Source organism: Amblyomma mixtum, chromosome 6 (genome assembly GCF_055824585.1).
Source record: "Amblyomma mixtum isolate Tamu chromosome 6, ASM5582458v1, whole genome shotgun sequence".
Lineage (NCBI taxonomy): Eukaryota > Metazoa > Arthropoda > Arachnida > Ixodida > Ixodidae > Amblyomma > Amblyomma mixtum.
Window position 1 is genome coordinate 92,993,004 of NC_143017.1, and position 24,695 is coordinate 93,017,698.

Below are 24,695 nucleotides of genomic sequence, written 5' to 3' on the forward strand. Positions count from 1 at the left end.
TTAGTAAATACTTACCTGGTAAAAGCAGCCGTTTATAGAAACAATAAACACAAAATCCATAACATAACTGTAGCGCAAAACCAGGACGACGGACAAAAGAGGACAGAACACACACCCACAACACAGGCGCTCAATATGGATATGGATCAATACCGACTTGGCCAAATTTCCAGCAGAAGAAGCGCTAACAGCGATTTTCTCTGGTAAGAACAACTAGATAATCCCTAATAGTAGAATAATAAAATATAACAATTTGCAACCGATATAGACCTCAAGGAATCACAACCGATTTTTACCCCCCTAATTTCTGAACAATTTTAACCCAGCAACTAAGGGCCGCAGACGTCAAGGCACCGCTTCATTTGTGATTCATTTGGTGACACCTTCATACTTTAATCAATAACGGCTCAAGAAGCATTTCCGCGAACAGATAGCGTGTTCTTTTTGTGGCACGAGTCAAGATTCTGAGTCGAAGCATGCTGACACCGATCGCACCGGAGGTAGAGGAAAACCTCAAGAGATCAGAGTTATAATCGCGGCTAACTGAATTAATTTTCCGGTAATGCTTTTCGGTCAAGCAGCAAAATCGGATTAGCAGCGATAACCGATGCAAACTTCACTGCCCTCAAACTTGCAACAATGCTCCCGCGTGCGATTCACAAACAACATAACTGCTTACTTGCATTGGCAGTTTCAAGTAATTTATGCGACATCAACTCCACGACCAGGGAATGAAGCTTGTCGGTTCACATCCATCAACGGCCCACGCCGATGAGATCTAAATTAAAGTAATAACCTACAAAGAAAGCGAGTATCTCTGACCATGTCAGTGACTCGTTAGCCGCGACTCAAATCGCTACCGAGAAAAAGTGAGAACGAAGAGACAGTGTGAGAACATTAAATGAGGGAAAAGCTCATACGTACCGAACGGGTGATTATCGTCCATGGCAGACTTGGCAGATTTCACTTCATTCTCCTCGTCGTTTGCAATCCGTGCTTTTCACTTCAGGCTTGTCACCACTCGTGCGACACGCACACTCAACAGCAACAACAACTGCGACAACGTGAGCGGGGTAGTGCAAACAGGGGATGTATTGCGTCCGAATAACGGCGGGATGCTGAGAAGCTACACATGTGAGAGCAGCTTGAAGAGGTGTCTGACCCATGCGTCTCACGGGAGGGATTACGGCGTGCAGAACCATTTTCAATAATTCGCTTATCGGCGTACGGGAGGAAGCCTATACGCCCCTCTTTCCGAACCCCTGGAGGTCTTTGAACGGCGGTCGAAGAAACCGCCAGAGAGGCCTATTGTGAGTCAGCGGCCGGCCTATCTTCGCGCGTGCCGTCTGGCCGTTTGTAGTACAGACTCGCGCTGCTTGATATGAAGGGGGAAAGGTGAGGGGAAGGAAAGGGTAATGACTGCCTCATACTGCCTTCTATTAATCGGATACAACTGACAGGAGGGGGGACACCAAACTTTCGGAGTGTGTTTCTGCTCTTTGAGACAGAAATGGTAATAGCGCTGCAATAAGACGTACTCAAGAAAGAAAGACTGACACAGGACATGCGCTGTTTCTGCTCTGGACGGTGCGTGAGACATGAGTAAACATGAATAACGACGTGGAATTCGCCAGCGCTCAATAAAGGATTTACAAATGAAAATTTTTTCCCCTTTAGTTCTTAGATTTTGTTTAATTTGCCAGCCGATGACTACGTCGTCACAAGTGAGTATGGGATGATGTGAGGCACACAAGAACTGCACTATGACCGCTGTTGTCGTTTTAATTCCAACTCTTACGCTAAGCTGCTCCAGAAATCGCATTGACAACAGGTAAGCAAAGAACAATTATATTACAGTTTTTGCATGCCTCGCGTGATCTGCAGGTCACCTGTGATGTCGCAGCTGTCTTTCGAGTGCTGAAATCGAAACCAAAAGTGTATCAAAAAATAAATTCACTTATTTGTTGGCTACTGAGCGTAGACGAATTTCACATGGTGGTTCATGTTTACCAATGTCTTCCGCCTCACTGGAAGAGAAGAATATACTACTAAAAATCTGATGTCTTCACTCCTTGTAAAACGAAGTCCATCTATTTTCATGACGCCGTGGTTAAGCTTATTAAGCCGTGGTTAAGCCTATCAAGCCGTAGTAAATCCTATTTCATTTGCCAACTCCTATAATGTGATGCTAGCAGGACCAAAACGTCATGAATCGGTGAACGCCATTAGCTTGAGGGCTTCATTGTATGGGCATTTGCTGGTTCGTTCTTCAGCTGCACCCCAATGAAACTAAGAATATATAGAATTCAAACATCGAGAGAGACACGCCTGGTGCGTGAAGTTTTGTCTCGGAAACAGCTACAATATTGGTGACGTCCGAAAGCTTTTTAACCACTGTTTCCGGGCAAGCCTCGCCTATAACGCGCCCTGATATAAACAAAGCGTCTATTTATTCTTAACTCTGACATTCGTCGCAAAGATCGGCATCTGAACTTCCGGCGGACGTGCTGATCTTGTCGCACATTTAGTGGCAGTCGGAAGAGCAATCGTAAAGAAATAAAGAAAAAATAACCCGTGTCCTTGTAAAAAATTAAAAAAGCAAACCTTTCGAGGAACGTTGTGGCCTTCGTACGGGAAGCAACATTAACGCAGCCTGTGCTTCTGACCAATGCTAGAACCACACAGAAATACGCGTCTCCAGCTGCAGTAAACGCGAGTAGCATAGTCAAATTTTAGGCCGGCTATGAGATTCGGAGCGGCTGCTCTGATCCGATCTTCTGATATTTTCGCTTGCAAACCCAGGAAGCCATTCCGTTTTGTGCAAAGCATATCCGCCTACCGTGTATCAACGCACTGCGCAATAATCTTATCGCCTGGCGGAAGCGCTATGCGATCATAAAAAAGGGGTGTAACGTAATCGGAGAAACGATATGCCCCTCTTTCTAATGTGCCGTAAGATTGCGGAATTCAGTGCCAGATTTTCAGAGTCGGCTGCAAGTTCTATGACGCTGCTACATTTTTCCGGTACGGAGCAGTAAAAAACCTGCACAGAGTTTTCTTGAGCCGGTCAGTCCCCCATTGTTTTCATTATCTTCCGTCCTATGCTGAGGTGGTCGGGCGGCCTCCACGGTCGCCAGAGATGACAGAATTCCTAAGAGGTGGGTCATATGGGGGTGTTGTCACAAACAGGAAGCCAGACGGATAGCCGCATGGAGAAGGGCAATCGCTCGGGGGTCGCTCGAGAGCGCTCTAGAGCGCTCATGACTTGCGATGTTTGCGCCAAGAGTCAATTCTTCCTGTGAGAAGAATAAAAATTCGCATTAATATCGTCTTCTTTTGTTACTCTGGACAAAAACACAAGGAGATAATTTTTGTGACAGTTATTGCTGTGGAGTTCAGCAGTAGATTGGAAAGGGTACTGACCATCGCATGCAATATGCCTAAATAGTTGAGTTATTTTAAATCAAAGTACATATGCAGCCAGTTGTACGGATGTAACTAGTGCCCTGCGACGTTATCACATTCGAATTCCTACAATATCCGAAATTCCAGCGTGAAGTGGACGTCTTTCGGTAAAGAATTAAATAGTGTAGTTTTTGTACAGATTAAAAACTGGCTTCATTGCGACCATTCTGGACGAGCGTGTTTTCTCCTAGTCGTTCATTATTCGAAAGCTTTTTTTTTTTTTATATAAATGCACCGTGAAAGGCAATGACGTTTAAGAATCATTGCAGCAATACCTGGGTGTATTTTTTTCTGCTTAAGCGTAACCGCACTTCAAAAGCAAACGGCTTCCTTTCTTTTCGTCGTTTCACTCCTAGTGTAGAAAACCAAGAGGAGGAAAAAAGAAAACGCAACTTTTTTTTGTATAATTTTATTGAAAATTTACGGATGTTTCACTGAAGCTCTATCCTCTCTTGCCTCCGCAATAAACGCTTCCCTGCTATTGATGGTTGCATCAATGAAGGGGCCAATATAGTATTTTTTGGGTTGATTTCTATATGATTCATGATGCGCCGTTCACACTTTGGCAGCAAAGACCCATTTATTTGTTTCTGCGCTGGGACTTAGAACATGGCAAAATGGCATGCCAGTATGGCAAAGTTTAATGCCAATGAAAAAGCAATACAAGTGCTCTATAAATAATCAGTAGTCGTTTATCGCTTCCATTCGCACTTCGAATTAGACATGCTCTCGTTACAAATTACAATTATATATATATATTTTTTTTCATGTCGCGTAAGCCGTCGAGCTGAACAGCTGGATGGACCGACCGGAGGCCGTTAGTTGAGATTGGAAAGAACCGCCCACCATCTTTCTCTGGGCGTTCAGAGCGCGACATCGCGATGCGTGTTCTTTCTAGGAGGGTGTTGCAAAGATGCGGCATCATCTCAGATCCATGCTGGCGCCCCGCGTGTCATAGACGGGCGGGTCAATGTACACGTTGTTCTCGAAGGAGAACGGCCCGCTCTGGCGCCTAAGGCGCACGTAGCGGACCACTTGCTGGATGGCGAACGCGGTCGCCACGAGCACGAGCAGGGCTCCGAGGGCGACGGCGACGCAGACGCCTGCACTGGGCTTGCCTTGATGGAAGAGAAAATAAAATATGAGGGTATACGTATGAGCGATGTGTACATCAATTCTACGCTGTTACACTTACGGAGACCGGGCACTTCAAGCGTGACGGTGTCACGCTTACAGCCACGCTTTTACGACTACGGTAATGGGAAAGACACAAATACATCTCACCGAGCTGTAGAGCATCAAAAGGTAAGGAACACTGAACGAGAAGAACACACCGACCGCTCACTGTTCAGAAGAGCAAGCTGCCGGGCTAGTTGGTGATGCATTTTCTGAAGAAGTTAGCGCAAAAAGCGGAGAAGGGAAAGAAAAAAAGGACACATAAGACATTCACGAGCGCTACTACTAACTGTTTATTCATGCGGTCGTGAATGTCTTATGTGTCCTTTCTTGCTGTCCCTTGTTTTTGCGCTAACTTCTTCAGAAAAAGTTCACTGTTCCCTGACTTCATTTGCGCTACAGCTTGGAAATGTGAACCAACCAGCTGAGTTTTCGAGTTTAGCGACACCGTATTGTACGACCAATCTCTAGTAAAAGGGCGCTTTAAACAAAGGAATACATCCGAGCACATTTAGTTTAGAGCTAGAACAACGGCTCCTCTGACAAAACTCTTGAATTTATTGTTTTTTTTTCTGTGTGTTCGAGTTCTCAAATTTAACTTCAGGCACAAAAACAGCTTTGTTCATTATGGGTGCAAATGCTGTTAGAAACGTGAGGGGAGGAGGGGGAAGGCTGCTGTTTCTGCTTCCGACTGCAGTATACAGTCGGAACCGAAATAAAGGCGGTCGCTTGAGAATGATAGAGCAGTCAAGGCTCCTAAATTTGCACACTGGTGTGTATTGTTTGGCCATCTTATAAACATGATCAGCGGTGGCTGAATTTATCCAATGAGGTCAAACCTAAAGGGGTCACCCTTATACTGATTTTGGCTGTAAAGCCTCCAAAGGAAACAACGTGAGACTGTGTACGCGCTTGGCCTTCGGCGAACTGCGTGCATTGGAGGAAGCGTGCAGTCTTTGTCAAAAGTTTAGAGCCCAACGGGTTTGCTTCAAAGCCTTGTAGTGGGACTCCTGAAGCATTCGTGGCAACTCCACCCATTGGAGGAGGCAGGACCAGAAATCATCTTACCTTCAGGAAATTTGGAGCGCTGGAGATGCATTACGAACCTCACAGTGTCGCTCAGAAGCAAACCCCCTGGGCTCCAAACTTTTGACAAAGGCTGTATATGCTTCGGGACACGTTAGAAAACGAGATTAGCACAGGCGCTCTAGCAGCTTCTGCCCTTCCGAGTAAACTCCCTCGCCACAGGCATGCGCACATTGTCGAACAATTGATTGCTCCGTTTCATTCTTTGGGCGCTATACAGTACTCCTCAAAAGTTAGTACTCGGCCGCGACCCAGACCGCTGCTGCAGCGGGAGCGTTGCCGAGAGGTGGCGTTGCTGTCTACTGCGCTCTAGACTTACTGTATATGCTATCTTTGGTAGCATATACAGTAACTCTACTGCGCTCGCCTTGGTGCTCCCCACTACCAGTGCTGCGTCGGGTGAGGAGGCATGTCCCTCCAGCTGTTTCGGGGCCTTACTACCAGCAAGGCCACAATATTGGGGTCGGCATGCCACCTCTACCGGCGCAAGCTCGGTACCGGGGAGAGCAGCAGATAGCAGTGGCACGGCCTGCATGCTTGCTGTGGCCTAGAAACTTAAGACACAAACTAAATGTGGTTTCCTCGCTCTTACATACTTAAGCCTCTAAAGAGACATCGATGATTAACTAGTTGCTCAGCAAGGATTAGGTCTGGCCTGCAACATGGCCGCCATTGTGGCTCTGTGATTATAGCGCTCGGCTACTGACCCGGAAGACGCGGGTGCGACCCCAGCCGCGGCTATCGAATTTCGATAGAGGCGAAATTCTAGAGGTCGGTGTACTGTGAGATGTCAGTACACGTTAAAGAACCGCAGGTGGTCGAAATTTCCGGAGCCCGTCACTACGGCGTCCCTCAAAGCCTGAGTCGCTTTGGGACGTTAAAGCCCCATAAACCACATGCAACATGAATTACTTTATTTCACACTCTATGATGTCTGATGAGACTGACAGTATCGAAAACAAATTTTCTGTCTTAGGAGTAGTAGCGTAGCAGTAATAACATTTCAAGAAACAGCACTGTGGGATTTAAGGTAATAAGTGCAACGAGTAACCTGCAGCCCCTTTAAAGTGGCACTGTGTAAAACTTCCTCAAATTTTCGTTTGTAATAAAAATCGATTCAATATCTCTTTCTGGGGATGCTGATGTTTACCAGGCAACAAAAGACGCATTGACTGCTCAAACAATGACATTTAAAAGTTTACCCTCCACTCTATTCAAAGGACTCCGTGATCACAGTTTCGAAGTCAATGTTAGTGTAGCCTAGCCTCAGTTATCCGCGCGGGAAACTGTGTCGATGTACGTACTTTACTTGACAAACCGGCCGGTGATGGCGACACCTGTATATACATTATTTTCCTTGTATACCTTCTAAAAGCTGCATTTTCATTTAAAGTAGCGCAATTGTTAGAATTCGGTGATCTATCGGTAGAGGCCAACTTTAATTTCACCTCAGTGTCGCCCTAGTTTTCACTGAAAATTTAGCACGGGAGGATTCATATATTTCGACATTATTAAAAATGCTGCCGCCGTGGCTGAGATCGCATTCATGAACTCGCACTAATCAGTCGCTGAGCCAACGGGGTGGATGATCGTGGCAATATTCATAAATGGCTTTAACGATTGAACGATGTGATCCCTTACCTGCACGGTTGGCTGCAGCACCTGGGGAGAAAGAAAGACAAATGAATCATTAACGAAATAAATACAAAGCATTTTTGAAGAAACGCCAGTTTAAGAGCGCTACTAGTAGGTTTATCTTTCATACATTGCTCGCTATTTCCGTGGAAGTTTTTCAAAAGCATAAACGCTCTCTGCCGGACGTTAGGAAAGCTTTTCAACTTGTTTTGCAACAGAAGAGGCTACAATTTATTTTGTACTGTCATGCACACAATTGTGGACTTGCGCGTCGCCCCCCGTTTCCCATATTGGTTACGGAAGGGAGTATAATACCACAACTATGTTTATTCAATTTCATTTTACTGTTAGCACTCTATGCGGCAACAGCCCATCCCGGATTATAACTAGGGCATGGCAGATCCTGAGACAATTACTAACCGGGAATAAAGCCATTCCCATAGGGCCTGGAAGCCACAAGAACACATGCCCATAAGGCAGTCAATCCATCAGAGCTTTTTATTTTGGAGTAATCTGTCTTTTTTTCCGGCATAATAAAGGCTGATTGCTCGGTTAGAAGAAAATCTGCAATTACCCTGGCCATGCTTTCGACGAGGAAGGCCTAGAAATACTTTCTTGTCTGACCAGGCAAGACTAGTCCCTCCCTCCGAAAACAATGGAATGACCCCTGGAAGATTTAATGTCTGCGGCCAGTAGACTACTCTTTGTAAATGTATTAGCGCCGGGTTGCGGCACGCGTGGCTTCCCTGTCGACCGTAGGCACGCCAGCGGAGGCTTCCATTCATTACTTTCTGGCATGGAAGCATTTTCCCAAAAGGATACTGCTGTCACACTGGAAAGGAAGATACAGCCTGCAGGTAACGCGTGATTCTCTATCAGTACGCCCACTGTCAGAAGTAAACACATGCTCCAGGCGCTGCTTCCTATGATGTCACATGGATTCGGATATCCGGGCTACGGGCCTGATGTAGGAAGCGAAGTACATTTAAAGCAAATTGTGTGGCCAGGAACTGTCGTCTGGTTCGGTTAAGCTAGCGTCTAGGTTTTGATTGAATGCGGCATCAGCTCGAGGATACGAATGATAACTTTTCCATGAGGGATATTTCCTGCGTTCTCCGTGGAGAGCCATTTCCTGACGACAACGCTTCCTTCACTTCTACACTATATGATAAAAGGTGGCTGAAGCGTTACAGCCTCGTTCCGTTAATTTTTTTTTATATTTTTCTCCATAGTGAGCTTGCGCGATGGTTCCGTGTTTGGTATAAAACTGAATTTAGACATATTTTTCTTTTGCTCCATGCACTATTTCTTTTGCAAATTGAAAAGGAGGAAAGAAAATATTTTAGACGAGAATGCCAGTAACTCGCAAATACATATGAGCGGGAAGTATGCGCGTACTTCCACAAAGTCACTTTGTACACATTTGTCGACATGCACAAATTGTTTAAAAATTACCGCTCGCGTTTAATCTCTAGCATTTGTCGAATATGCAATGTATAGATTTTTCAATGAAGTTAAAATTTTTTTCTGATGCTCCACATAAGGACATAAATCCAAAGTAAAATAGCAAAACAAGCTTTCATGGGGAAGTTGAAGCACTTGCGGCTAAGTTAACATTTCTGTGGTGAAATATTGCTAAGCTGGCTACATAGCGTAAAATACAACGAAGTTACAAAATGAATGCTTCAAGATTCGTATGCGACTCTCACAGAAAGCTGCGACTTCGCAATGCACACGTTTCTTCATTATGTAAGGGAAAAGGATTAAATATTCAATTCATGATCTCCCCATAATTGTGTGTGAAGTCGAGAGTGTGACGGAATCCCGTCTGGCCGGGGCGAAACATTTCAAAGCACGGTCGGCGTCTCTGTGTTTTGAAACATAAGTATGTGTGACAAGCAGAATTTTTCCTGTTTTATAACTGGTTTTTCTCCTGTCGTATCATATCCAAAAATAATTTTCAACTTAGCAAGAAATAACAAAAACTCATATTTTTGTGCAAACCGGTTGTTTCCTTTAATTATGGCTGGATATATACAGAACTCTGTGTGACGCGCCTTGAAAGGTTGGACCGACTTCGTCGTCTAATCTACATAGCAGTCTTTCTATCTGTCAAGCCTAATGCTCGAAATGTTTTCTATAGCATGCTGTTTTCTGGTAAATTCATTTTCAAGCTTTTTCCTTGGCCTCCACTTTCGGCCCATGTGCGAGTACTGGCAGGATACAACAGTGATATATTTTTTTTTTCTAAAATTGTTTGTGTAATGTAGTGTTCATAACTTTGGAGTGCCTGTACACCGAAATCTATCCCATTTTTATTTTCCCGGTAACTTTTTCTTGCGTCCTGGATTTTAGGTCACTACCTGGGCTTAGATAAGATGTGCTACAGTCCTTCTTCTAGCTCCGTGCTACCTAAGTTAAGCAGTTGGTGCCTACCCAGTCCGCTGAACATGTTTTATTTATGAGTATTCCTAAGCACACCGTTGCACTTCCTCGGCTGGTGTGCTCAAGCATACGCTGCAATTAATCTGAGGTCACTAGGTGTGTTTCCTCCTCTTAAGTTTATTTCAGAAGTATTCATTAAATCGCCTTTGTATGAAGAAAGAGAGTCTGGACTCGATAAGGTTTCACCTGTCCGTCAATGTGTTTCCATACTGCATATTTTAAAAATATTTGGTGCGCAATTAATTGAAGTTAAAGAATATCTTAGACAATATTCAACAGTCACTTCTTGAAAAAAAAGAACTTGTAGTCGTGCCTGTCGGAGTAGTCATCCTTATTGCTCTGAGAATAAGTCAAAAAGGTAGCAAACGAACATGTGGCTTCACGGTAACTGTCGGATGACGCCTGAAGTTGTAAGAAGCGATGGTCTTACTTACCTTCGGTTTCGTCGTGTTGAGGGTCTAGAACATGCAAACAAAAAAGCAAAATTACAAACACATGTCAAATTCGTAAATGTGCTGCAAGCTTCAATGACTCTCCTCATCATGTATATCGCTACGTTTGGAGACCGCCTATTTAATTTTCATATAGATGTGTCATTACTGAATTTCGAAGAGCTTCAAATTAAAACCGTGCAGCTAGCTGGACTGGTTAGAAGGAGTTCTTAAGTTTATGATGAATAAGACGCAGGGAACAGTGAAGGAAAAGCGTTTACGGTAGCTTAAAGTTACTTACAGTAACATTGATTCCGCTTTAATCTCGAAAAATCACCCACTTAGTTATCAATATAGGTTTGGTCATGCAAATTTTCTTGTGCGAAAAATGAAAAATCACGAATGACAGCTCTAAATGTTGAGCTTTGCTGTGCAGTTGCGTTGAGGTTTTTACGCGGCTTTTAATGCACCGCGGCTATGAAGGCTGTTGCCCTAAATGCCATTTTTTTTTTCATTTTCTGTCACGCAACTGCTCGCACCGCCAGCGAATTCAGATAAAGCATGTGGTGTGTAGCTGACTAAATCGAAACATTCTGTGGACGTTAAGCACATTCGTAAGGAAACGACAGTGCAGTACGATAGAGCACCCGTAAAAGAAACATTTAATCGATAGAGAGGAAAAGTTTATACAAAAATCACGTGTGTCCGTGAAAATGAATCAAAACATGGAGCAACGCCACGCACTAGTTGGAGCACTCCTGTCTTTGCTCCTTGTGCACTGCAAGCAATTTCAACTCAATTCAGCCCTAATTATGCACTAAGAACCATGCACTGTGGTCGATTCGGAGTAGGAAACTCAAGGCGAAATCTGTGCGATGCCTTCTCGAATTTCACCTGCTTTCTTTAGAAATAGCAGCGACAGCTTCAGTGGTGTTCGGACTCTCAGGGTCGTCGCTTTCAGCACCATGCTGATTCGATTTTATTGGCTGATTGAATTTCTACGGGCGAAATCGGTGCTGTGAGCTAATGAGGCAGCACATCGTAGCGGAGGGTTCCAGATTGCTTTAGACCACCTGGTTTTTGTTTGGCTTTCACATGTATTGAAACGCGGGCGTTGTGGCCCGGTTTAAACCAGCGAACTTGAGCTCAGCTGCCGAACGGCACAGCAACGCACCCACCCCGATGTGAGCACCGTGTTGGAATGGTTCCCTAGTCTTCGCACATGCATGCAATTTATATACAGATTTAGTTTCATTCGCACCTGTCGCCCAGCATTAAAGGCACACCGAGGGCAACTTCATCCAATAATTGCTTCCTGGCTACGTTGGCGTTTGTGCGGCAGCAAAGAGGTATTTATCGCTGAAAGAATTGGAATTCGAAATCCTCCCGCCAGTCGATACAAACTCGTGACACCCTAACCGAAAGCGACGGGTTGGCACCATCATGAAATGAATGACAGTGTAATGTAGCCTCTGGTATCCGGGCAAAAAAAAAAAAAAACAGCCTCGACGCACGTATTTTAATTACGAAATCGGCCGATGCGGGCGGCACATGTATTCCGTGCTTTTTTTTTTTTTTTGTAACTTCAAGCTTATAAAGGCTCCATTTTCGGTGAGAGTGTAGTCTTTACGACATGGAGGTGGTAGCAAATCGACGCAGGCTCACTTTTATTTGCCTTCAGTCTCCTTTTAGAGACTTTTTTCCGGGGCTCCTTTCAAAGGCGGTACCCCGTATACTCAGAACAAGCATTGCACCTGCCTGTTTAGCCCGATACTGCGAGAGCGGGCGCTAAACATAAAGACACGTCTTTCACATCTGTATAGCCACAGAGGCAGAGCTGTTCTCACCTTTCTCCACGGCACATAAGAAGCCATTTTTCACGTGACAGTAGGCATCATTCCAGAGGCCGTCGAACTGTCGCATCTCGACGCAGTTCTCGTCTGCGTGGCTCGGCTCCCCTTGTTTCCAGTGCTCGTAATCTAGCGGAGAGCCGTCCAGCCACTCGAAACTATCTGTAAAATGAAATACAAAGGGCCACTGAGTTAATTGCTGATGGTGCAGTATAACCAGAGCCAGGCATGAAGGGTTCAAATATTTCAATGTACATCAATCCGCGCAACCTGTTACGTAACTTCAAAGTTTTCTTCGAGCTGTAGATATATATTTCGCGTGCCTGCGAGTGTGATTTCAAAGTAGTCATGAGGGCATTGTAGAATTCTACATAGATATCCGGATAAGGAACTGTCTACGGTGTATAAGATGTCTGCTTCGTATGTATGACAACCGAAAATTTGCACGTTCCCGTGTTTATCTATGACGACGCTTTCCAGACGGTCCTGAACTATGTGAGCAATGTGGGCCTCTGGAAGGGCACTCGGAAAATTTTTTAACAAAAATGAAGTGAGATAACACTGCGGCTTTATTGCACTTATTATGACCAAGCACTATTAGTGAAATAATTTCAGCTTCACCAAAGCATAAGAAATGACTGTCGCCATTTATTACGGGCTGATTTTGTAGCTAAGAACGCACAGTAGAATCTGACGTCACAAGGAGCGAGACAAACACACAAATGGCGTTCGTTTGGGCCCAAGCTCCAGACGCAGCGTTGACGCTGGGCTTGAGCGCCAGTGCCTCGGACGAGTGGCGAAGACAGCGCGAATATCTGACGTCAGCTCCCCGTGGTGAACGGTACGCACGCTCGCAAACGCAGGCATACATGCTGTGCTTCGTTGAGATGACGTCCGTATCGCAAGGCAATAAACGAGGGAGTTCATTTTGCTCGCAATATTTAATTTAAATTTACAATTATCGCAAGTGATATTGTCCGTTAACAGTGTCGGGGAGCATTTACGCATAGATTTTAATTCGGAACTCATAATCTCTTCACTTGATAATTTGTGCAGCTTAGGTGACCTACCATTGTAAGCACTGGTAAGGCCGATCCAGACAGGGTGTTGCGACTTGCTAAGGTACGGACGTAGTCTGTCGATTTGGTCCTTGGAGTGAAAGCTGGCTAGAGTCGAGTCTGAAAGAGAGGGAATTGTGCTCCGTTTACTGAAAGAAAGCCGGAACTACAGTGACGTCAAAGTGTTGTTTCTCGTCCTTACTTTTGCCATTGCAGATGGCTAGGGATTCGCTGAATGTCACGACGCGCTCCGTTTCCAGTGAATAGCATTGCGGATTTCCCACGTCGATCCAGTTCCGGGCGTGTTCCGGGCATGGGCCGTCGTGATGCTCAACCTTGGGCGGTTCCTCTATAAAAGAGTTTTGTGTGTATGAGAGAGACAGAGAAAGAGAGAGAGAAAGAGAGAGGGAGAGAGAGAGAGATTATGTTTCATTTTTAAGCAACGTTAACCCATATAGGCCTAATTTGCAGAAAATAAAAAATTACAATATTTATTTGGTCTAAAGTATATATATATATATTTTTTTCATTTCAAAGTTCGGAATCATACTTCTGTTAATGAAAATATTTTTCTCAACACCGACATTAGAGCCGTCCAGTATATCACTAAGAAAATGCTCTACCTGTTGCTTGTGGTAAGACCTGAAACATTTGAGATCGACACTATTATCGCATTTCTCATCACGCGTGGCGGTTTTCTAACAACAGTGCTCATATCTTGTTTGCTTTTCTTGCGAAATTCCAATGTAATCGATGCGGTTGGTTTTCCCGATTTCTTCCAGAGAAGACTGGCGATTTTTGAGAACGCATACGACGCACAAAATCTAAACCAAGCAACGAAACGTTCGCACAGGAAAAATTTAGAACGCCTTGAACTTACGTTACTGGCCTAGCTTTTATAGAGTAAACTCTTGCAGTTATTGCGCAGAAAAGCGAGGTCCTATATAGAGGACACTGGGCACGGCTGCACACTTTACACTTCGCTTTTCAGACTTGGTTCCTTCCTTGTTGTTTTGTCCCATACATGTGTACGCCAGATGGGGTGATCAGAAACTCGGGGTTAGGCTGAAGTTTATTCGATGGTGATAAAAAGCGCTTGGAAAGAAAGTCGCACGCAGCCTTCCTGTACAATTAGGGAAAGCAACTTTTCTCGCTCGTTGAGTGCCCGTTGAAGGCTGGGTGGTACTAACGATGGACACGGGGCTAGAAATCCGTAAAGTGGAGGGAATTTAAGCGCGCTGGGAGCTTCCAGACACGAAAAAAAAAAATGTCACACGTTTGCTGAAGAGTCAACAGATTTTTCATACACTTCTAAAGATTAGTAAGAGGCCAATGAACGTTGGAGTGAAATTTGGAGTGCATATTTCGATGTCTCTTTCAGAAACCGCCATCGCAAATGCTTAGGAGAGGGCAATTTCGTTTTTTTTTTCTTTGATGTGACGAAGTACATTGCTGAGGCGTGTCAAGCGAGTACAGCGCAGGGGTAGAAGCGCCGACTGACCAGTGTCGAACTGGCAGAGGTAAGGCAGCGCTGTGTGGCAGGGCTGGACGCTCCACAGTCCCGTCGTGAGGTCCGCGGCGACGCAGCGACGTTCCCCGGTGGATGCGGACGGCTGCTGCGGCGCCCAGCTCGTGTAGTGCACGGGCCAACCGCTCGTCCAGGAGAAGAGACCCGTCCCCTGCGGTGCAGGACGAACAGGGTCGTATATGACAAACACGTCTCGATGTTAAGTAAAGAGTAAGAGCTCTTGAGAATTTTCTTACTGATTTATGTGAATGATACGTCCTTATAAGCACGTTTAAAGCATAAAAAGAGAAGATATTTATTAAAATGACTTCATGACTACCAAGAAGAACACAGTTGACACTGCAGACTGAGAAGGGCCAAGCCGAAATGGTCCCCGATATTACCTCAATATGTGAGGTAAACTCCATTCGTGGTTATGAGAATAGCCTGCCGGGGAAGTCCTCACTGTGACAACTAGATCAAAACAAGCAGGTAGCGGAAGAATGTCCGAAACGCTCAAACGAGCTCATTCGGGTGAAACGTTTCACACTTCGTGGAACAAGCATCTAGTCCTCCACTTCAGTGCGCCATGTTGCTGCGCACCTTAGCGTCTTGAAGACCGATCCAGTAGAGTCCACCGCGGAAGTTGAACCTGACGGACAGGAAGGCGTCCTCGAAGACATCTCGCACGTGGGCCAAGTGGCCCCCCAGTCCCTGGCAACGCTCGGCGGCGGTCTTCCAGTCCTGGTAGTCCCCCATGCGGTAGCAGGACGACCGGTACCCGAAGGAACCGGGGTAGGCCAGGTCGCACCGCGACTCGCTGGGCGTGACCGGTGGCGGAGGCAGCGACTTGTCTGCGGGACGCAATGAGCAAACGCATAAATTGGGTGTCTGGAGAAAACATCCCTGTAATGGATTACATATATATAGCAACCAAACACATGCCCGCTATGCGAAGAACGCCGCGCACTGTATCCGACTACATGGGCTTGCGAAAGCACGCGGCCACCGGAAAATCACGAACCCTGAACCTGAGCAATGAGAGGTCATGCTGTCCAGCTCACGCCTAGAGAACCGAAGACAGCTGGATGAGTGGGCGCAGGACAATCATAAGGCCGTAGTAGCCCTAGATTATGAGTCCCTATCAGTTTGGGGTGCGCAAAGCAAGGCATTGAATAAAGCGTTTATCTCCACCACCACCAGATACAGTTGGTAGAGCCCTGGACGAGAAATTAATAACCACGCTTCGTGGGCCAGAAAATAATCCGGTGGGCTGTATATTTTGGAGAAAAGCTGTACCTGAACCAATGCTGGGACGAAGACACGCCATGCATGGAACACCCAGCTACCCTACGTCCTGGTCATACATAGCCCAGCACAGGGTACTGGTGTCTAACATTATGTAAGTGGCTTACAAGATGGTATGAAATGAAAATCGTGATATCAGGAGCTACCGACGCAAGTGGAAAGACACTTGTTATAAATGTTTTCGGCGAGACAAGAGTTCTTCTATTTTATCACTAAACAACTATTGCATTTTATAAAGTGTGCTCATGAATAAAAAAGAAATCATTTTCTTCTGTACCGGGTTGTCTAGAACGAAAGTTCGCGAGGCAGGTGTCATTCTCTAGTTTATGCAGCAGTTCAGGACGTGGCCTGAGTCGCTGTGTTACGTTAAACCCCGTAAAACCAGTCGCCATAAAACCAAGCGGCATACGTAAACTTTCTCTTTCAGCCGTCCTAGAAAGCTTTGCACGTGCTGCAGCAGCAAGGACTATCCACTGTATCGTTGTTGTCGATTACATTCTTCAACGTCGTACGCTTCACTACTGCAACCGTGATATTCGGAACGATCGACAAGGAGCCGACGGAAATCCCGCACCTCGTTTCTTCTGGCAGACGTGCATCCTTTTAACATTGCAGCGGACTTGGTTCCATCGGCCGGGGTGAAGAGTTCCCGTCAGTATTTCGTTGCAATCTCCCTGCGAAACATCAGAAGGGCAGCTGTGTGTTCAGCAGTCACTGAATGAAAAAAAAAAGGGGGGGGGGAACGTAGGGATGGCAGCGCTGTCGAGTAACACGGGCTGAGATTTTATTTTGGCGACGTCTAGAACATTGCTCCTCAGATTACCTCCCATCAAACTCGGTGCATTTTTTCTATAATTCTTGTTACTGCCTTCACACCTTTAATTCCTCTGCAAACCTTCCTTAATATTGTCAAGGATTACTACAAGCGCTACTTTGGAGTTTATCGACTACGTAATTGATATCAGTAGGAATGGCCGAATAGTAAAAAATATTGCAATCACCAAAACAATGCTTATATAGGCATAGACTTAGATAGCTGGACGTTCTGGACTAAAATGGGTAGATCCCACTCCAGAGGCTCTTTCTTGTCATCCTCCTGTCATTTTGTCCTAGTGGGGCACAAGACCCGTTGTGCGACGACAGCTGTATCGGGCACTTCGGACGAAATTACGGTGTCGTCGTCGTCGGCGAGGGCATAGCTTGTGCACCCCGTCTGACCTTCTATTTCTGTCCCTAGTCTTAACAAACGCCCGACTCATGCACTTGTCACGCGCAGAGAGCCGTGAGTGTCCGTCAAGCACGTACGAAGCACTCATAACTTACCTCCATGCCCTTACACAACACACTTTTGTCCCTCCTATAACTATACCCTAACGCACACCATGTCGGACTAAAACCCGGCTACTCCGGAACACATGCGTTCACTACAGTTCACCGGTGACGCTAATGTGAGTAGCTGCAAAAACCTAACAGACATCCCCGCACTCCTACCCACACCCCTACTCTGACTGCCATCAGCCCATCGCTCCACTTGGCTGTCGCTGAAATTCGCATTACCAGAAGGGTAAACGTGCAGGAAATTTTCTGTGAAAGTACACATAATCGCAGAGTATTATCATACCCAGAAAATAAGGACAAGCTCATTATTCCATCAGGAATTTCTTTATAAATGCCAATTTTTTGCATATCGTAAGATTGCATCATAACAATGAATATATCCTCATATCTATATTCAGTTGATGAAGGCTTCCACAGTGCGCACCGGCGGCACAGTAAACACTAGCTGTGCTGTCCTCGGTATGCAGCGGCAGGCAAGCCCGTTGAAATGCGACAGTTGCAGTCAAGGTAGCGTACCACTACAACGAAGAAATGGCTGTAACAAGTAATCACGGGCACCCTTCAACGTCATTTCAACGAAGTTCAACTCTATGCGCAGCCTAATTATGTGTATTTTACCTACATATTGCTCCGGTTAGTCTCAAGCAATGTGCTCTGAATGAAAATAAATTAAAAAAGGTTTAGGTCAAGTGGCCTTCCATGAAACTTTTGACAGGGGTGCACACCCTACTTAATTTGATCCCTGAGAATTACAGAAGAAAATGCGCTTATTTCTTACGCCAGTTTCACGGGGCTGGCCGATGATCCAATTTGTGTACTCCACAGAGCTTCCGTCAATCCAAGTCCAGGTATTATTCGGCAGCCGTTCCAGTCCGATCCACAAATTTGTTGTGGCATCGTAAAGGCGGCTCATCAGGAACTCTGTTCAGGGCGGGGGAAGAGGGGGGTGAGGGAGATTTATGGCCTTCACAACAAGGTCTGAAACCTGTGTATGCCTCATTCCTTAGCAAACTCGCGCGGCAAATATTTCATTCTCATGTCCAAAAACGTCAAGTGATGCGGTAGAAAAATAACAGCAGTTCATTCCGCGTACGCCAGCCATTTTCAGCGCAATACTATAAAGGGTTTAATTGAGAGAAAAACCTGGAGTCAGTGGCGTTGAGAGAAGCAGGTGACCCACTTCACCATCTAAGCGACGTGGTCTTGTGACGCCATCTTCACCGCTTAAGTGACGTGACCTTGTGACGCCATCACAACATGCCCACTAATTAACGATTGGCTGGAGGCTGCTCGGAAAGAGCAACTTGGGTCTCTGGTGTGTTGCTTAACCCCTGCACCACTGCGTCAGGAGTAGTATGACGACTGTCAGTGATCTATGACTGTACACTAGCGAATGACCAATCCGCACATACGGAATACAGCTGTCCCCAACACCGGCCGAATTCGCAAGTATAACGAATGCGTCCATGCAGATTACTTGACGCTGATCCCAGAGGCTACGCTATATTGCCATTCACCTCAAAACGGTGGCAACCTCTCTTTTTCAGTAAGGACCAGGCAAGTTTGAATTGACTGGAAGAAATATTTTTAAATATCCAATTCTTTCGGCAATAAATATGCGTAATTTGCTGCCGGGAAAACGTTAAAATAGTCAGAAAGAACCGCGGTAGCAATTTTTTCTGAGAACAATATTTCGATGGAGTTAACCTCAATGTCCCTTTAATATAACGAAACACTGACAAGCGGTATGTCATTGCCACTGCCACCGCTGGCGTGCGTTATCAGCGAATGCTTATCTTGTTATCAATACCGCTCGAACAGACAGCGACTGGAAACGGCGGTGTGGTTGTAGGTTTGGCAGGCCGTTTAATTGAAGCGCACGCCTGATAGCGTTCTGATAAGCTCCATTATTTTCTTCCTGTCCCAGAAATCTGCGGTCTGGATCCACCTCAGCTTGAAGCGCATTTGACGAACTTAAAAATATTCACAGGGGACATGTTGCATTATGTGTTGACAATGCGATAGCAGTAGAAGCTGCTGATGCTTTACCGTAAGTGACATCACTTCCACTCTGGTCACATGTGTTCCCTCCATCCAATAGCAGTGATCCGGTCTGGTGACGTCACATCCTTCCACACAATGGGCGAATTTTATAAATGCCAGCACATTTTTTTCCCATGAAGCTTTTAAAGCTCTCTCGCATTAAACATGATTTTCTATTAATGCGAACTCTAAATGAAAATTTGATAGGAGAAATGCTGTGTACGTAAAGCCAAACATTGGACTAAGGTAAACTAGTTGTGGCTCTCCAACTTGTTCTCCAAACATCATTATTGTTTTTCCTGCGTTTCCTCACACCGCTGATCCTTACTTTGTTCTTTTTCCGTGGGCACTGCCACTAGTTTTGCATTTTGCGACTTGCAGTGGCTGAGAGCTTGGAAGTACATGAGGCGGCTTTCGTTGCTGGCAAACCAGTAGCAGTTTTCACCTGTGAGAAAAAAGCGCACAGAACGTTTACACTGAGTTGTTGAGAGGTCGACGACTAAAAAAACAGTCTAGACAACGCTGTCTCGACTGCTTGTTGTTGTTGTCTTCTATGCAGGTTCACAATTCCTCACCGAATGGAATCCAATCCTCGGGGCAGTTACCACCATTTGAAAAGTCAACCTTCGCCACTGGCATTGGCTGTCTATCGGGACTTCCGAACAAACTTTCTGGAACATCCCAGGAAAGGGCTCCTGCAGTAAGTTAATCAAGGGTAGAGAAAGCCGCATTAACACGTCAGTAATACTTAAGGGCAATGCAGTTCAAGCGTACACAAAAATATTCTACAAAACACAAAGTAAATAAACGAGCAGGAATATGAAATCATTTCAAGCTAGCGGGGACTCACCACTGGTTGAATCAGAACACAACAGGCCCCCATAGGTTAAATAAGCCTGTCCGGTACAGTGGGCCGTTTGGGCCCAATCACGGCTACCCGGAAGTGGAGGGAATAGGAGCAGAAGAGAGAAAACGCCAGCTCGTCAGGATTCCGTGTTTTACATACTGATTCTTTCTATTAAGGTCCACACAACGAGTATTTAGAAAAATAAAAATGAAAATATTTTTGCAGCATATGGCTCAGTTACAAGCAGCTCCGTTGCGAGCATAAAATTTCGCAGTATTGCAGGGTTGAAGTGCTGAAACGCTGAATTGTTATCAGGAAAGGTGGAGTTGACATTGAAAATTTATCAGAAAATTATCAGAAATTTATTATCAGCTGGTAAACCGAAGCAGCTCTGTTTGTGAATTTTTCGTTTCGTCATTTGTAGAAATACTCACATGCCTAATGGTGACTGTATCTGTGATTCATTTGTTCGTGCTCTGCTGATAACGTACGGATGTGTGTATTACTGAATGTGGGTCTGAACGATTGCGCACTTTTTGTTTCTCTTTAATTACAGTGGAAGAGGTGGTTGTTGCTTCTCTGTGTAAAATATGTACCGATGCTATGCTCTTGAAAAGGGGATGGGAGCTGGTCAAGTTGCATAAAAACAGCTTTTTATCCCATCTTGTCATGTACGACCCTTGGAAATAAACCGAAATCCAAAAGAAATATCACTGGGAGGCACTGGTAACTGACAGATGTGTTTGCAATTCTTTATTTTTCTCGTTTTTTTTTTTGAGCTCATGTCAAAAGGCGCAAATGTGTCTACGTGATGAGGCCCCGGAAATGGTATGGCAAATTGCTGAATTTCCTGAAGGGATTTTTGTTATTTGTCCGGACATTCTACGAAAAAACCAAAAGAACACGGCAAAGATAATCTTGTTTGTTACGGTATGCAAGTGCCACAACTTTGCACGTGATAAAAGGAGATACCAAACGATCCCTCAAAGTGTGATTTTGAATGCGGGCATAGGGAGCTAATTAGAGGCTGATTCCATCCTGGCGAATGTTCGTGTGGACCAAACACCATCATTTTACCACATGGCTTGAGCATTTATTAGTATCCTCGGCAATGAACCACCCCTCCCTTGAAATTGCCTCTCCAAAGCCTTCGAAGATCCGCATTAACTGACATTTCGCTCGCATCACACATCGAGCCTAGGCAGTTTAAGGGATTGCACTGGGGGCGAGGAAATTATTCGCTGCAAGTGCAGTCGGTATAAATTCGAAGCATAAGACTAAAGACCCGTCTAGGAAATACTACTTTGCCTCCATTTTCGGGCTGTGCCAATGGGCTGCATGGAACGTTCGAAGAACGCTCGACCGTCAGATGCGGGGAAGAAACGTTAGATGAGAGTGGCGGTCGCAGGCTTAGCGCGGAAGCGCCACTATGATCATAAGCTACAGTAACAAACGTTATTAGATTACTTTTTCAGTTTGCTAACTCCGACACCGCGGATGTCGCCCTTGCCTGTACGGCCGAGCAGGGGCGCTCTCGTCGCTGTTTGACCGTCTTCTCGATACAGTAGCCGCGCTGACCGCGTCAGCGAAGACTACAGCGTAGCGTTTTTGTGCCAGGCGTTTCTTTGTTGGGTTAAACTGCGCTGCAAGTTGATCGCTGCTTCTCTGTGTCCTTGCCAGATTTATATAAGGGCGTTTCGAGCGACGCAGCTCGTGCGGCGTTGGCTCCGGCTGCAACTCAACACAGAAGCGCATCAGCGTCGGTGCAACCGAGCTATGCGTCAGTGAGTGGAATCGGCCGAGCTATCGACCTGCCTGCTCCCAAACCAAGGCAAGATAAGCGTTCTACGTAATGTGCGACCGCGATTCACACTGACCATCGCCAAGGCTGCAAACATCTTCTGGAAAATTCTGGAAGAGCTAGAGAAGTGCAGCCTTGTTCTTTTGGTTTGTGCTGAGCACGCGTCGGCATTCACTTGTCAGATACAGAATTTTGTTATTGCTACAAGAATGCACTCTTTCTCTATCACGTCTCTTGTCTCCTGTAAAAGCATGTCTCTTGTTAATGTTTGACACATTAAAAGTGGCTCCCACTAAAAGTATACGTTCTTTTCCTATATGAATTGAATAAACTGCTTCCAATCTGACCTGTGCTATTACCGTCATTTTTCGCGTTTAATGACCTTAATAACATCGAAGTTTCACGGTGGTAGTCCTGCATCTTTCTTTAAGAAGCACGTATCCATCGTTGACTGTCTTGCTTCAAACTGATGGTACTTGGCCTTAGGTTTCGATATTTTTGGCAACATGCGACTCATTTACCGTGTCGTGGCTCGCCGTAAGTAAAGAGTCATTTAGTTTGTAGAGAAGTAGATGAAACAAAAAACTATACCCGACCAAGAAACAGATGTCTCATCGAAATAGCTAATGATTCAGATCTCCCGATCGTACCTCTGCCGCCCCGGACCGTTCGCGCAGCCTTAATATCACTGTAGTTGCACATTCAGAATAATATCTGTATACTATCTTGGAAATATCTTTGTTAAACAGGAATTACCAGCGTAAAGTGGCGTGAAACACGGCGCGCTCGTCTCATAGCGATAGTTCGTGAGACGACAGACCGACCGGAGCGGGCCAACAGCGTCGAAAGCGCCCCCTCACGAGAGGGTGCCGAATGGGCCACATTTGGTCGCCGAACTGCAGCGGAGTTTGCAAACTGACCAGGTAATCTAGTAACGTCGACGGTAACAAGCTTCCACGTGCGTGGTTTTGTTATACCCCTGCTACACGGGCGTTTCGAATGCCTTCCAACCGAACGTCATTCGACTCGAATGCCAAACGTGCGCTGCTACACGACGTTTTTGAACGGCATTCGGTTGGAATGACTTTCCAGTCGAAGGAGCTCCGCGGAGACATTCCAGATTTTGGAATGCCTTCGAAACGCGAACACAGCCCGAACCAACCAATAGCCGTCGCCGCCGCCGTCTCTTCGCCCCGCCCACCGCCGCGCGACTGCTTTCGGCTCTGTTGCTGTTCATTTCGATACCCGCTACTCGCTTTTTTCTGCTGTTTGTTCAGCAAATAGTTCGTGTTCCGTCTAGGCGAGTGCTTGCAGATAATAGTACACCAATGAACATTTACCGCGTGAGCATGAAATTTCCCCAGGAGTGCGCCGATGAGGACGACTGCAGTCATACTGCTGTTTACATTGGTTTACATCGCTTCGTATGAACAGCTTGTGCTCGTTTGCAAGACACAAAACGAAATATGCGCTTTAGTTCTATTAAATAATCTCTTCTCTTCTGTACCGGTTGTACGCGTGCTTGTTTACGCAGTGCGACAATCTGTGGGAAGCGCCGACACGATCGCTCGCCTGAGAAACACTTGACAGCCGGGTTGTTGACATCGGATGATCGGCGCTTCTCGCTAATTTTCCCGGCTTCCTCCAACATGCCCAGTACTTTATTTTAAGCTACTTTATCCAGAAGTATGTTTGGTGACCGTTCGCGTTAACTGAAATGGCCTAACTTGTTAGTTACAAGCTAGCGACGGCGACGACTGCTGCTGGCCGTAAAGCACTGCTCGGCAGCTCGTGTCACACCGCCGCTTCCCGTTCATCGTATGCGCGTCCTGCGATGTAAGCAATAGTTGATTTCATGTCCCTGTTGTCAAAACTACACTCGTTGACCATTTGCATTCGCTAAAACTTGTGAATTCATTCTTCACAACCACCGCAATCACCGATCCAACCCTGCGGATTCGCTAGGCCTAGTCGTCGCTGAAGGGAACGGAGTCGTCGTCGACTGAAATTAATTTGGCAAGTGGTTATCGCTATCGAGTGTCCAAGTGTGCACATGTGAAATATAGCCGTTCGTTTCGCTTATTTCCAATACGGATAATGTATAAGCGCGCATGTATTCGCACTGTCCCCTCATCAGCGTGTTTTCGCTCAGCCGACGAACTCCCGAGGGCATATGAAGGCTGACCGTCCGCCGATCGGATTCGTCGGTGTCGTTTAGCCAAAAAACTTCTCCCACTACAATATTAAAGTGAACTGGATAGTTCACTATAATCACATGATGCTGTTCACCGTGATAGTGCCGTTGTCGGACTAGTGTGACCGTCGTCGTCGTTGTACGCTGAAAACGAGCCGAGAATTTCGAATGCGTTTGGAAAGTGCCGTGTAGCACCGCGGGAGTCCGTCGAGTTCGAATGCCATTCCAAGTCTCGAATGCCATTCGACTCAGATGTCATTCGAAAGTACCCGTGTAGCACAGGTATTAGCTATGCGCCGCCAACCTGTTTCAGCGAGGTAAGCTGTCAATGCGCATGCGGGTCTACAACCGTTACCTTGCGTTCGCAGTGCGGGTGCCGCCCATTGCTAGGATGGTATCGGTGTCGGGAAAAAAATTTTTCCCACGCAAGCTAACTTGAGTTCCTTGCCCTCCTCTCGAAAAATGCTAACAAGGAAGTCTCAGAGTAGCGTATTTAGCGCCATACACTACA

The 24,695-nt window shown here is 45.8% G+C and overlaps 1 protein-coding gene across 1 annotated transcript in view; it reads right to left on the bottom strand.

Moving 5' to 3' along the window:
- Window positions 1-24,695, bottom strand: part of LOC149339705 (macrophage mannose receptor 1-like) — a 39,895-nt gene that overhangs the window by 8,114 nt on the left and 7,086 nt on the right. Inside the window, exons 2-14 of the mRNA XM_089550975.1 lie at window positions 19,918-20,037; window positions 19,671-19,787; window positions 18,078-18,220; window positions 16,536-16,635; window positions 15,257-15,507; window positions 14,648-14,825; window positions 13,349-13,495; window positions 13,159-13,266; window positions 12,086-12,250; window positions 10,242-10,265; window positions 7,369-7,389; window positions 4,390-4,583; window positions 925-976 (exon numbers count right to left, since the gene is read on the bottom strand). Of these exons, the coding sequence (XP_089407101.1) occupies window positions 925-976; window positions 4,390-4,583; window positions 7,369-7,389; window positions 10,242-10,265; window positions 12,086-12,250; window positions 13,159-13,266; window positions 13,349-13,495; window positions 14,648-14,825; window positions 15,257-15,507; window positions 16,536-16,635; window positions 18,078-18,220; window positions 19,671-19,787; window positions 19,918-20,037 (1,620 nt within the window). The remainder of the gene's footprint in view (window positions 1-924; window positions 977-4,389; window positions 4,584-7,368; window positions 7,390-10,241; window positions 10,266-12,085; window positions 12,251-13,158; window positions 13,267-13,348; window positions 13,496-14,647; window positions 14,826-15,256; window positions 15,508-16,535; window positions 16,636-18,077; window positions 18,221-19,670; window positions 19,788-19,917; window positions 20,038-24,695) is intronic.